We start from the raw sequence: 13,702 nt of genomic DNA on the forward strand, positions 1-13,702 counted from the left end.
ATAAAGTGCTTCAGTGGTTGAAAATTTGAAGATTTACAGTACATCAGAATTAGCACACCTGCCAAGTATATATGCCGAGCAGTATCCTGAACAGAGCCTCGTTACTGAGACTGAAGTCACTTTAATTTATGCGCAGTTAAATACATCTTAAAAATATTTCAACAGAGCCACCATAAAATAATGTAAGAATACCCGATTCAAACAGTTTCATTTCAGCTGGATTTGTTATTGAACCATTCTACCAAGCCGTTACAAAGACTAAATGGTAATCTCAGATGCTCAAAATCCAAAACTTGTTGAGCTTGTTTTCATTAACACAAGCAGATTCCTAACCAAACTCCCTGAACTTCTTTATGAAGTAAACACTAAAGAGTATATTAACACCACACAGAATACTTCTTTACCTTGGTAAACAGACTCACTACATACAGTGCCTTGTTACACCTCAAAGAGCCACTAACTTGTTTTGTCCACTCCTTGACCAGGCCAGGACCAGTTCCCTCAAACAAAATAGTAGATTGGTAGGTTAAATTGACACCATGTCAACAGATGCCTTTACCATTTTACAATGGTACATGTAGTTACAATCATCTCAAGTCTGGGATGTCCTTGTTCAACCAGGCTCTGACCTTTCAAAAACAGATTCTTCTACAGAAATTGCTGTCAATTTGTGGTGCTATTGTCTTGTACTTACACAACTTTGGTAAATACTGTCATAGTTAAAAGTTTTAAAGTCATTATTTATTTATTTATTTATTTGCTTGGTGTTTTACGCCATACACAAAAATATTTTACTTTTACGACGGCGGCCAGCATTACGGTGGAAGGATACCAGGCAGATCAGTATTGCCTGCTTGAGGGACATTTGACTCTCTAGTCCCATGTCCGCTTCAGTTTTGTCGATGCTTCCTCTCTATCTATGCTGCGGATGCTTCCTTTGCGATGGAGGACATCTGACTCCCCAGCTCCATGTCCTCAACAGTTTTTGTTAAGGTATTCTCTCTATGTTTGAGGGTGTTTCCTCTTTCGACCTTGTCTGGGACTGTCTAGGTTGAGTATTGCCTGTAAAAGAGCTCATCTGGCTCCCAGCTTCATGTTCTCTTCAGTTTTGTTAAGGTTCCCTCTCCATGTTTGAGGATGTTTCCTCTTGCGACCTTGTCTGGGACTGTCTAGGCTGAGTAATGCCTGTAAAAGAGCTCATCCGACTCCCAGCTTCATGTCCTCTTCAGGTTTGTTAAGGTTCCCTCTCTATGTTTGAGGATGTTTCCACTGGCGACCTTGTCTGGGACTCTCTAGGTTGAGTAATGCCTGTAAAAGAGCTCATCTGACTCCCAGCTTCATGTCCTCTTCAGTTTTGTTAAGGTTCCCTCTCTATGTTTGAGGATGTTTCCTCTTGCGGCCTGGTCTGAGACTTTCTAGGCTGAGTACTGCCTGTATAGAGCTCATCTGACTCCCCATTTTCATGTCCTCTTCAGTTTTGTTAAGGTTTCCTCTCTATGTTTGAGGGTGTTTCCTCTTGCGACCTGGTCTGGGACTCTCTGGGCTCAGTATTGCCTGTATGGAAGACATCTGACTACCCAATTCCATGCCTTCTTCTTCTTCTGTGTCAGAGAAAAGTGGCGTATCTCCGTCCGTTGGAATGCGTCGCTGAAAGCACCAACAAGGTCAAACAACACGGTCATATGTCTTTCAAATCAGTTCTCCAAAATATACATGATGTTATTCTTCTCATCTACACAATATGCAGAACACATATGGAACATCAACAGTTAACAAAAAATCGGGCTCTGGAACCTCTCTACCTCATGACAAATACCGTTAATTCTTCAAACATTAATTATTCAAACACTCTGAAATATCCCCCATTCCACTCCTAAATGTCTGAACTTCTGAGAATGCTGCCAAAGGTACGTGACAAAGCCAGGTTAATCTAGTCAGATTTGCAAACAGCTAAAAACGCTGTGTGTTGTGCTTCATATTAACTTTCAATGGATCCAGGTTTTTTCTTTTTTGTTTCTTATTTCCTTTGATAATGACAAAACCTGTAATTTATTGCAAAAATGCTCTGAGACTACATACAAGTACTGTAAATGCTTTTTTATTCACCTGGTACTAACATTCGCGGATTTCGCGGCAAACACATTTGCGTGAAAACAAGTGCCATCGAATATAAAACCCATGTAAGTAATTTATTGAAGTAGTATGCGTTACAGTTATAAATTAGTTAACAAGCACTACAGTTCTAATACTTTTTCAAACACGTTAATTAGAAATACCTAATTAAAATGTATTCCGGCTTTCACAAATCCTGGTTAATTGATCGTCAGTTAATCTTGCTTTCTTTTAAGGAGTCTTCGCTCCGTCTAAGTATCGGCACAATGTGACGTTGTTGAATTATTACTGCGGTTAGAGGTCACCTTTCCGAAGCGCCCGATACATCGCTCGAGGGTTTCCGCACTTAAAACTAACTTTTCTGGATGATTTCTGAGAAATTCTGTCACAGTTCACTCAAAGTTTCACTCACACTGCTTATGCACGAGAATTAAACAGTGGATTTATTTATATCACATTTAATCCTTCGTCGTCTCCTACAGTGAGTGACACGAATATTTGCGAACACAGCAGGTAAGGGCTTCGTCTTATAAAAGACTAACAGTCTTCAGAAGCTTAGGAGTATTAACATCCTTTGTTTGATCAAGATACTGTATTGAATAGAATTGTTGTCACATCTTACAGGTACAAACAAGTTTAAACGATAACATTGTTACTTGAATGCTTGAGTTGTTTTATTTACTTGACGTTTCCGTACTGAAGTTTAATTTCCGTTTTTTCAGTTGTCCAAAAATTCTGCTAAAATCCGCGAAAGTTGATTCTTGCGAATGTGTCTTCAAACGAAATCCGCGAAAGTTGATGCCCGCAACTAAAAAGGCATTTACAGTATATGTTGATATTGAACACATAGCACAGTTTCTTTTTTTCACAGAGAGAAAAATTTTGAACAAAATATTATTTAAACAGACAATGTCAGGGCGTAATCCAGCCCTACTCAGATGCTGCGGTTCCTTCGAAGTGCCCTGTGCGTCGGTGTGTGTGTGTGGGGGGGGGGGGGGGGGGGGGGAGGTAAACATTAAAAAAAAAGAAACAGCCCGAATTCATTATAAGACACAGATTATGTACTTAGTTGCTAGACCTCAGCTAGCTGATGGCCGCATTAATTTTGGCGAATATAATTTCTGTGTTGCCAAAGCAAACTGGCGACCCTTCCACAGTGGCCAAAGCAATGGATGCCTTTCAACTTCAGTTGTTTAGGTTTAAGTTCGTAAAATTTACTCAAATTTAATGTTAGATCCAGAACACAAAACAGAAAGGCAGACAATCATAATTTCTTATCACAATAAAAAAAAAAACAAGGTGGAAATACCTTGGGAGGGCTGCGAGTTTTGAAACCAGCAAAGTGTACAGATTTGGTGGTCTTCTTGTCAGAGCTGAGCCCATCTACAATCATTACATCATTCAATATCAGCAGCACACAGTGACATGTAATTTATTTATTTATATGACTCGAGTTTTACACCATACTCAAGAATATTCCACTTATACGACAGTGGCAGGCATTATCGTGGGATGAAACCACGCAGAGCTTGTGAGGACCCCCAGGACCATCTGCACTGGCAGACCTTCCCACGTATGATAGGAAAGGCACACACATGCACGGAGACTGTAGCGAAACTATTCACAGGAACAGATAAACTAGAATGAGTACCCTGGAAGCATGCAGTTGTTTATAAAGTATATTAATTTTATTGGAATTAGGCCAGACCAACTTAATTTGTTGTTTTATTCACAGAATCAACTTTTCCCAATATCGGAGGAGGGTATAAAAATAATATCAAAATTTGGAAATCATCTAATCTGTGGAAAATATTAACAACCGCTATCCCAGGAATTTTTCAGCTTTAGATAATTGGAAGGCTTTAAAACCTCAAAATCGGACAAAATAAAAAACAAGATTTTCGGTTTAAAGTTCCACACTGCCAAAAACTGAATAGATATAGATCTGAACAAGAAAAAAAAAACATGAATTCTGCCTCAATGGGTGGCTGAGCTAACTGCAATTCTTTAAACATACCTTTCAGAACACCTTTTGGAGTGACTGGTGTGCTTTTAATACTGGACAAGTTTTCTACACTTAGTACTGACGGCTTTGACATGTGTGGGTCATCTGTAGAAAACAAACAAGGGTTACAACACCTCAGGGTAAATTGCTGTGAAGATAAAGAAACTTTGAGCACCGGCCTGGAATGTGGTGTTTCATGGTAAGAATTGGATCATTGAAATTAGGGTCATAATATATCAAAATCAGTTTTCAAAATCACACCTACAGCACCATGTAAAAGCAAAATTTGTACGCAGGTCACCCTGCCTTAAAGGATACATGAAAGGCTTTGCTTTTATTTCTTAATGTACAAATTATCATGTGCAATCACCTATAACAAATTTCTCAACTTTCACTTCGTGGGGTAAAAATGGTTTTAAAGTACAGTTTTCTTAAGGCCCAAGCAGTCAATCTGGAAATTAAGTAGCTTGCCGCGGTGACGTCAACGGTGATCCCTGTTTAAAAAGAGCTCTTTTGGGGGGACAGACCGAACGAGTTTGGCTGAATGGGGAAGGTGGTGTGGGGATGTGGGGATGTGGGGAACAGACCGAAGCCATGCAGTGTCTGTGTCACCTTCCCCACACTATAGTGACACAGTTCACTGGGCTTAGGGCACTTCAAGGGTGTTCAGTGAGTTCTGAGTACGATCAATAATGACGTAACTTCTAAAAAAATCTGACCGTTGATGGAAAATATGCATAATATAAAGGGTAATTAACAGGTATAAAAATACCTTCAAAATGAAATTTTTCAACAAAAATTCCGGGACATAATTTTCTTCATTTGGCATAATCTTCATAAAACATAATCTTCGTTTAATAGTTCCTTTTCATGTATCCACTAATGTCCTTTTTTTTAGGACAATGACATTGCACGAATTTTTAATCACACACCAGATTAGTCAAATGGGCAGTTTCCTGTTTTGAGAATGTGATGGGAACTGAAATGGAAAACTATGGCCTATTACTATTAGCAACAACCCTATCCAACATCTTCTCCAAATCTGGGGTTTGTTTACTTTGTTATCCCTGGTGATATGTGTTTTCTCCATGATATATTTTCGGTGCAAACATATTTGTGTCCATTAAATACATGTACCGCAATTCCTCAACCTTTAAGCATATGAAAGAGAATCTTTCAGTGCAATTTATGCACAATGGTAAATCGATTTTCGAGACAAAACTACATCGGTTGGACTGACCAATTTTAGGGCTTCACAAAACATTAAAAAATAACATAATATAAAGTTGACAGAGAACCATGCCTTCAGAATATCCTTGAATGAACAACATGTGAAAAAGTTGAAGAATTACAGTATGTAAAGGATAAATTACCTTCACCTAAAGGGAGAGAATTCAGGCAGGGTGTGGATGGTACATCAAAATTCTGGATCTGGCTCAGGTGATGAGAATCCTGGTAACCAGGTTTTAGTTGGATTGAGAACTGAGAATAAGGACTCAACTTTGTCTCGTTAGCAGGGTCATCTGTGGATGACAAACAGGGGTAGGTCTTGTGATGCAATTCTCTCGCAAAACTCATTAGTTTAAGACACTCTTTCTGAAGCAGTCTGCTTTATTTTCAAGAAGTAAAAAAACAATCACTTTAATTCTAGTTTTCAAGGAAAAGCTTTCCTCACATGCAATGATAACTGAAATTTAATTCTCAGTTATTATATTTGTCATTTATTATTCTCAAAACCATAAGTCAAGTATGGAATTTAGAAGAAATAATATGGGTTTATGGGTTTTTTGCGTGAAGAAATTCAGAACCTTTTGACCCAGGAGCCTCCCACCAATGCGATCGCTGTGAGTCCAGCTCAAGCTGTCTTCCTATCCAGCCATATATGGGAAAAGTCTGTCAGCAACCTGGGGATGGTCATGGGTTTCTCCCTAGGCTCTGCCCAGTTTCCTTTCACCATAACACTGGCCGACGTCATATAAGTGAAAGAGTACGGCATATAACACCAATCGAATACATAAATAAAGCCATAACTCAAACAGCTACAGCTGCATTTTGACATGCAGCCTCACTTGACAAAAGCCGTTAAATCCGAAGCACTCTCACTCACTCACTTGTCAAAAGCCGTTCAATCCGAAGCACTCACTCACTCAATCACTTGTCAAAAGCTGTTAAATCCCAAGCACTCACTCACTCACTCACTCACCGGTCAAAAGCCATTAAATCCCAGGTACTCATTCACTCACTCACTTGTCAAAAGCCTGAAAGTGGTGGGTAAGAAGCGCTTTAACCTTTTGAGCCAGCGAAGCATATCTCATACATTTTGTAAAAATATTTCAGAAATGATCACAATTTATGCTAATTAATTTAGACATTTAATACATACATGTACCTCTATCTTCTTTTCGTGGAGAGTTCCTGGGTAATGATGATGACACAGTGACTTTTTCTGGGTTGTCTGCACAAATTACTGACTTGTCCACACTGTTAACGGTCAAGGGGGGATTACTCTGATTGGACAGTGCACTCCCAAGTTGACAACTCCTGGCTGAGGCTACAGAGGAAGGGAGGGAACCCATGGTGAACACAGCTGGTGGAGTCCTCAGCAATGGATTTTGGTTTGTTTCTAAGCTGCCAATCTGAGGTGCGCTGATTTTTTTGGGGTTCCTCAAAGGACATGAGTGCTGCACTCCTTTGGAGCTAAATTGAGGCACTCGCAGAGAAGCTCTGACGGGACTCAGTGGTTCCACCAATCCTTGTCTGGTGTCTGTAACATACTGACCGCACCCTCTGTTATTAGTCCCATGGCTTGCCACAGGGGGAACTTCTAAACTTGTAACACTCTTTGAGACTACTGTTGCTGGTTTGGTTAGTCCAGAGCACCTAGCAGTTTGTACCTGTGTTGTACAAAAGGCTATCATAGGAGTTGACAGGTCCTTCCTTTCCAGGGCTACCGTTGTCACCGAATCCCCTGATGGCTGTACAGCTGGCATAATCTTAACACTAGCACTGGTATCATCTTTGGACAGCACTGTGCACTGCTTAATTACCTTTCCCTGTAAACTCGTTTCAGGTGTTGTACAGGTATGATCTTCCTTGCTGTGGTGGTACTGGTTCCCAACTGGTGTCAAAACAGTGTTTGCACATCTAGAGCCAGGCTTCTCTAGACTTGTGGCAACTTTACCACAAACTTTGTTCGTCACTAAACTTGGAGACACAGGGGTCAAAGGATCAACACACAAAGATTTCTCTATGCTGAATGATTCCAGGTTAAGGGCCTTTGTATCCTGTAATGCACACTGACTGTTATTACCCGAGACCAGTGTTGGAACCAAATTACAGGTAGAATTACCAGCAATGCTCGACTGGCTGGCAGGTTGCCAAGTCTGACTGCAGCAGAGGTTGTCTTTTGTACAATCTCCTTTCTCAATGACCTGGTTTGGAGTTTGCCCAATATCAGGTGTCTCATTACAGTTATATGCCATCGCTTCCTTTGGTGCCTTGCCTGAAAGTGTGAGAAACTTCAGGAGACTGGTTGCTGCACAGGTTTCCTTCTGCATTATCTCCCTTTGATTGAGCTCCACTAATCTTGGATATTGAAATTCCAAATTGACAGTAGAGGTGATCTTGGGTACTGCCACAAGAAGCAGTGATGTCATCAGTTTGTGTTGTTGACACTGAGGTCTCACTGATGCAGTCTGGGTAGGGGTCACAGAGGTCACAGTTGATGGTGTTTGTGTTTCTGAGTCTCGTGTTTGAAAAATGTCTGTTGAGACAGAGTGGAGTTTATCTGCAAATTCCACCTGACTCTGGCCATCTATCTTTTCCACATTTACAACTTTCTGGAAGTTTAAAAAGATAATAGTAACAATTTAAGTATTTAAGTTTATTGAATAAAAATATATAATAATATTTTCAAATAATATTTTCAAACAATATTTTCAAAGAATATTTCAATTCCATCTACATTTTCCAATCCTTAAATATCATGCGCCAGCTACATTGCTGAGTCACCAATACACCTGGCAGAGTCACCATGACACCTGGTTCGGTCACCATGACATCTGGATGAGACACCATGTTACCTGGCTGAGACACCAGATTACCTGGCTGAGACACCAGATTACCTGGCTGAGTTACCATGATACTTGAGCCACGATTTTACCTAGCTGAGTCACCATTTTACCTGGCTGAGTCGCCATGTTACCTGGCCGAGTCACCATGACATCTGTCTGAGTCACCATGTTACCTAGCTGGGTCACCATGATACCTGACTGAGTCACCATGACACTTGAGCCACCGTGTTACTTGGCTGGGTCACCATGATACCTGGCTGAGTCACCATGTTACACGTTTATGTCACAATGACACCTGGCTGAGTCTCCACAACCCCTGGCTGAGCCACCATGTTACCTGGATGAGTCACCATGACACCTGGCTGAGTGATCATGTACCTTGCTGAGTCACCATGACACTTGAGCCACCGTGTTACTTGGCTGCGTCACCATTTTACCTGGCTAAGTCACCTTGTCACCTGGCTGAGTCACCACAACACCTTGTTGAGTCACCATGACACTTGAGCTACTGTGTTTACTTGGCTGAGTCACCATTTTACCTGGCTAAGTCACCTTGTCACCTGGCTGAGTCACCACAACACCTTGCTGAGTCACCATGACACTTGAGCCACCATGTTACTTGGCTGAGTCACCATTTTACCTGGCTAAGTCACCTTGTCACCTGGCGGAGTCACCACAACACCTTGCTGAGTCACCATGACACCTTGAGCCACCGTGTTACTTGGCTGAGTCACCATTTTACCTGGCTAAGCCGCCTTGTCACCTGGCTGAGTCACCACAACACCTTGTTGAGTCACCATGACACTTGAGCTTACTGTGTTACTTGGCTGAGTCACCATTTTACCTGGCTAAGTCACCTTGTCACCTGGCTGAGTCACCACAACACCTTGCTGAGTCACCATGACACTTGAGCCACCGTGTTACTTGGCTGAGTCACCATTTTACCTGGCTAAGTCACCTTGTCACCTGGCTGAGTCACCACAACACCTTGCTGAGTCACCATGACACTTGAGCCACCGTGTTACTTGGCTGAGTCACCATTTTACCTGGCTAAGTCACCTTGTCACCTGGCTGAGTCACCCCAACACCTTGTTGAGTCAACCATGACACTTGAGCTACTGTGTTACTTGGCTGAGTCACCATGTCACCTGGCTAAGTCACCTTGTCACCTGGCTGAGTCACCACAACACCTTGCTGAGTCACCATGACACTTGAGCCACCATGTTACTTGGCTGAGTCACCATGTCGCCTGGCTGAGTTCACTTTTTCAAATACTATTCTAGACCTAATGAATTCACACATAATGAGCTAAATGCCCACACAACTAGGCACTGCACACTAGTAAATCTACAAAATCCCCAAGGTAGTGTCATGTATGGTGTCTTCGACATGATATTTCAATGGTGGAAGCAGCACTTTGGCGCCATGGACTCGCCACATGAAGACACAATATATGTACGCTCCCTTAACAATTCCTGGGTCATCAAATGACTGAAAAATTGTTAAGTACGATGTTAAACCACAAACATACTTACATACATACAAATCCCCCCACCCCCTCAATAACATACCTGTAGCTGATTAAATTGGTCCAGTCAACTCTAGGTTTTTTTGCGCCCAGGCAGAGTTGAGTTGCTCCAGTGTGCTGTAATCCTCCTTCACTTCACGCAAGTGCTTCTCCATTTCAGTCAGACAAGACTTAAGTTCGTGTACCTGTATGTCAAATGACACAGAGCACCTCAATATTTTTTTAATGAGAATATAACATCATTCAAATGTTCATAGACAAGATTTTGATATCGTGACTCATTCACATGTATTTGCTAATAAGCAGGTACACGGTACTCAGGAACTTTTCATTTGTTATGATGGTGGTTTTAGTTTCAGTAAATTAGTCTGAGTAAATTAGACACCATCCTTGGCCAGGTACATTTATTTGACAAACTGGACAAAGATTGGAAAAAATGCACTTAGCAAGCATTCTGCAGTGCATGGAAATGTGGGGAAAACGTACCCAGCAAGCACCATGAATGTATTGTGGAAGCAATGTAAAAGAGACATGTACATAACAAACTTCAATTCAACTGAATGAAGCATTGAAAAAAAATATCAGAAAACTAAATTGTGACAACTGAAAAACAACATGCATATAGACGTAAAGCTGTTGTCCTCTCCCTTACCGGAAAGGGGACTACTGTAATTCTTCAATCTTTTTGCATGAGTGCAATTCAAGCATATTCTGAAGGAATTATTTTTGTGTTGGACTGATAAAATTATACTTTTTGTGAAGCCCTGAAGCTGGTCAATCCAAATTCAACTTGAAAAGGGCGTAAGTTGCACTGAAAATTGCTCTTTCATACGAAAACGTTGAGGAATTAGGGTAATAAAAATTGCCAGTTAAATTGATTGATTTTTTTTTTTTTTTTTTTTTGATTGGTGTTTTACGCTGTACTCAAGAATATTTCACTTATACGACGGCGGCTAGCATTATGGTGGGTGGAAACCGGGCATAGCCCGGGGGAAACCCACGACCATCCGCAGGTTGCTGGCAGACCTTCCCACTTACGGCCGGAGAGGAAGCCAGCATGAGCTGGACTTGAACTCACAGCGACCGCATTGGTGAGAGGCTCCTGGGTCATTACGCTGCGCTAGCGCGCTAACCGACTGAGCCACGGAGGCCCCGCCAGTTAAATTGACCTCTATAAATTGATCTTATACATGTAAGCATCATGAAGTGAACTGTTAAACCACTGCAGCTGATAGTGTCTCAACCATTCAGGTTTGTGGGTTCCAGGTTTCAAATTTGACATTGGTTATTTCAACAAATTATTACATTATTTGATACTGGGGAAAGAAAATAAGCAAGGAGCAACAGACAAAAATTTCTTTTAATGGTTTAGCAAGGATTTCAAACACGAACAACTATAAATAAATTTAATACAAATAATAAAAAAAAATGATCTCAATTGATACCATCTGATTATTCCAATTCAATCAAATATTCCTTTGTCCTTAAAGGCACAACGAAAGCTCTGTAAAAAAAACATTGCCTGTGCATCCTTCAGCGAGGAGGCCTCTTCGAAAGCCACGCTGTCTGCCTCCATTTTCTGGTGACACTTTTCTCGCTCTGCCTCCATCTCCTCCACTGTGGCCTCTGCATCCTCTACTCTCTTCATCATATTCACACTGTCCGTGTGTTGTTTTTGTGCCCTTTCCATCAGGTTGGAGACGACCTTGTGAGCCTCTTTCAATTCCTGCAGAGTCTTCTGTTAAAATGATTGATGGACCTCGATTGGTTGGAGTTTTAACAACACAACCAAGGATAGTTTCTTTTATACACATAAAGATACCTGTATTTCAGCAGAGCATACTGGACTTTGGGATAAACCACTGACTATTGGCAAAGTACTGACTACAGATGTTCATTTGCAGAGGAAAGTTCCATTTGTTGGTCATATTGGCAGAAACAAATGCTCTCCAAAGGAATTCATGTATTAGCAATGCATTTCGACCATTTATATTAGGGAGAAGAATCTTTTTTCTTCAAAAAATTTAAATTTCCAGCTACCACTTTTGGTCCAAGATTAGGTACACTGTACATGTACTTTGCAAATACTAGGAGGTACCTTCATGTTGACAGAAACATTAAAAAATGAAAGTCAACACACAAAAATGAATAAAGTTACACAATCAAAAGAACTTTATTAGCACTCTGGAACAGTAAGATGAGCATAGAGAAAGTTGGTATTTGGTGAAACGTTCATATTTGGGCTATTACAAAATAGTCCAAATTTTATTAGATTTGCTAATTCGAATTTTTGGACCAAAATCTCTAACATACAGTGATGATGATAGGTACATGTCCTACGTGTTTGATGCAAACAAATCGGAAAGGACACAGTACATTCACTACTGACTACTGCCAATCTTCCCCCATATGGTAAGCATGATAAGGCTGCATATTGTGAACAACAATTCCAAATCACAGAAATAAACAAACTGAACCTTAATGTAAAAATATGTATAATCCACGGATTGACAGGGTTCTATCTAGATACATGGATGTTTTATTTTTTGTCACTCTTACTGAAAGTTGTCGTCTTACTAAACTTGTAAGTCTTTTTCCGTCAACGATACTTCCTGTTTGACTCTTACATTGTTGGAAATTTCCACTGATTTTAGATGTAACTGGCAAGGTACGAGTTGTGCTAAGTGAAACGATGTCTGAGGCCTGTTTCATAAAGCTCACTTAGCAAAGTAATTCTCTAACTACCGTGGCAGCGTGTGTTGTAGAGATATAAAAAAAACTTAGCTAACGGCAACTTAACACTAAGTAAGCTTCATGAAACCAACTCCAAAAAAAACCAAGACAAAGTATAGTACATTGGAAAATATTCAACAACCTGTGCATAAATTCTTTGTAAACCTTAACAAATCCATGTACACAACATGTTGTTGTTGAACACTGCTGAATGTGATAAACCCACAAAGTAGACCTATTTGATTTACATGTTGTGTATTGTTCATAAACTTTTATCTTATGAATAAAAGATTGCTTTTTAGAAATATTTTGAAATGAATAAATGGTATAATGGTTGATAGTGGACCAGTTTCTATATTTTATATCCAGTTATAAATCCTTATATTATTTAAAAAAAAATTAGTACCAGTACCAGTATGAAGAATGAATTGCAAAGGATATGGAACAATCAAAACATATATTCTGCCACTCATATAATGCTTCACAGTTCTGTGGAAAGAAGCATAATGTTTTTCTAGATATTGCCCTTATTGGGCATCCATTAGGTGCAGAGGAGATCTCATGTCCATGGTTTCAGTCATCCAAAAGCCAAATAATTATTAAAATAATTAAATCAAGCAAAAGTTTAACTCCAAATTTTATTCAGGACCCACTCAATTCCGATGTGACCCGCTCATTTAGCCACCTCTGGGTCCCGAGGATTCACTAAAATGCAAACCTATCAACATCACTGAGTATAGCCTCTATAACTTTATTTTACTTCATTAGCAGTTGTGGTAAAATTTTGGGGAGAAATGTTGAAGTATGTAAAGATCAGGGAGCTGTTTCTCAGAAGGGATATGACGTCCCATACTGAAGGCATACTACCTATTTGCGCCCAACGTAATGTTACAAGCGCTTTGAGAAACAGCCCCCCAGGGGTTCAATCATTAAAAGGCATCTAACAGTTACCTGCAGCCTGGTACTTTCACAAAACATGAAGCAAGGACAAGTAACTGTCTACTCTGACTGAAGCTGCTATTAGCACTTTATTTAATTCTCTGTCAGGTACTATCCACAGCTGCCATCTACTAAAGAGAAAATAAAAGCCCTGAAAGATCGGTACAAAAATCAAGGGTCATCTAAACTAACCTGATGGTGCAAGTCTAGGGTCACCAGCTCTTTTGTTTTCACATCCACTTCCTCTGTTTTCTGGAAAAAAAATGAGTAACACATGTCCAGATAAGAGAAAATCTTCTATATATTCTTGCA

General features: G+C 40.2%; 2 protein-coding genes across 2 annotated transcripts in view; both read right to left on the reverse strand.

The window, feature by feature from the left end:
* Nucleotides 1-747: 747 nt before the first annotated feature.
* On the reverse strand, nt 748-8,400 carry LOC135463398 (mucin-2-like). The gene is made up of 6 exons (XM_064740657.1): nt 8,263-8,400; nt 6,507-7,956; nt 5,491-5,640; nt 4,130-4,222; nt 3,422-3,495; nt 748-1,647 (listed from the first exon to the last, which is right to left on the reverse strand). The coding sequence occupies exons 1-6, from the start codon at nt 8,398-8,400 to the stop codon at nt 1,495-1,497; spliced, it is 2,058 nt and encodes a 685-aa protein (XP_064596727.1). The 3' UTR covers nt 748-1,494.
* The window catches only part of LOC135464144 (coiled-coil domain-containing protein 73-like), a 49,357-nt gene continuing 43,540 nt past the window's right edge, over nt 7,886-13,702 (reverse strand). Inside the window, exons 8-11 of the mRNA XM_064741640.1 lie at nt 13,583-13,642; nt 11,241-11,456; nt 9,762-9,903; nt 7,886-7,956 (exon numbers count right to left, since the gene is read on the reverse strand). Coding sequence (XP_064597710.1) covers nt 9,772-9,903; nt 11,241-11,456; nt 13,583-13,642 — 408 coding nt within the window. The 3' untranslated portion in view covers nt 7,886-7,956; nt 9,762-9,771. The remainder of the gene's footprint in view (nt 7,957-9,761; nt 9,904-11,240; nt 11,457-13,582; nt 13,643-13,702) is intronic.

This window comes from Liolophura sinensis, chromosome 3 (assembly GCF_032854445.1).
Source record: "Liolophura sinensis isolate JHLJ2023 chromosome 3, CUHK_Ljap_v2, whole genome shotgun sequence".
Taxonomy (NCBI): Eukaryota; Metazoa; Mollusca; class Polyplacophora; order Chitonida; family Chitonidae; genus Liolophura; species Liolophura sinensis.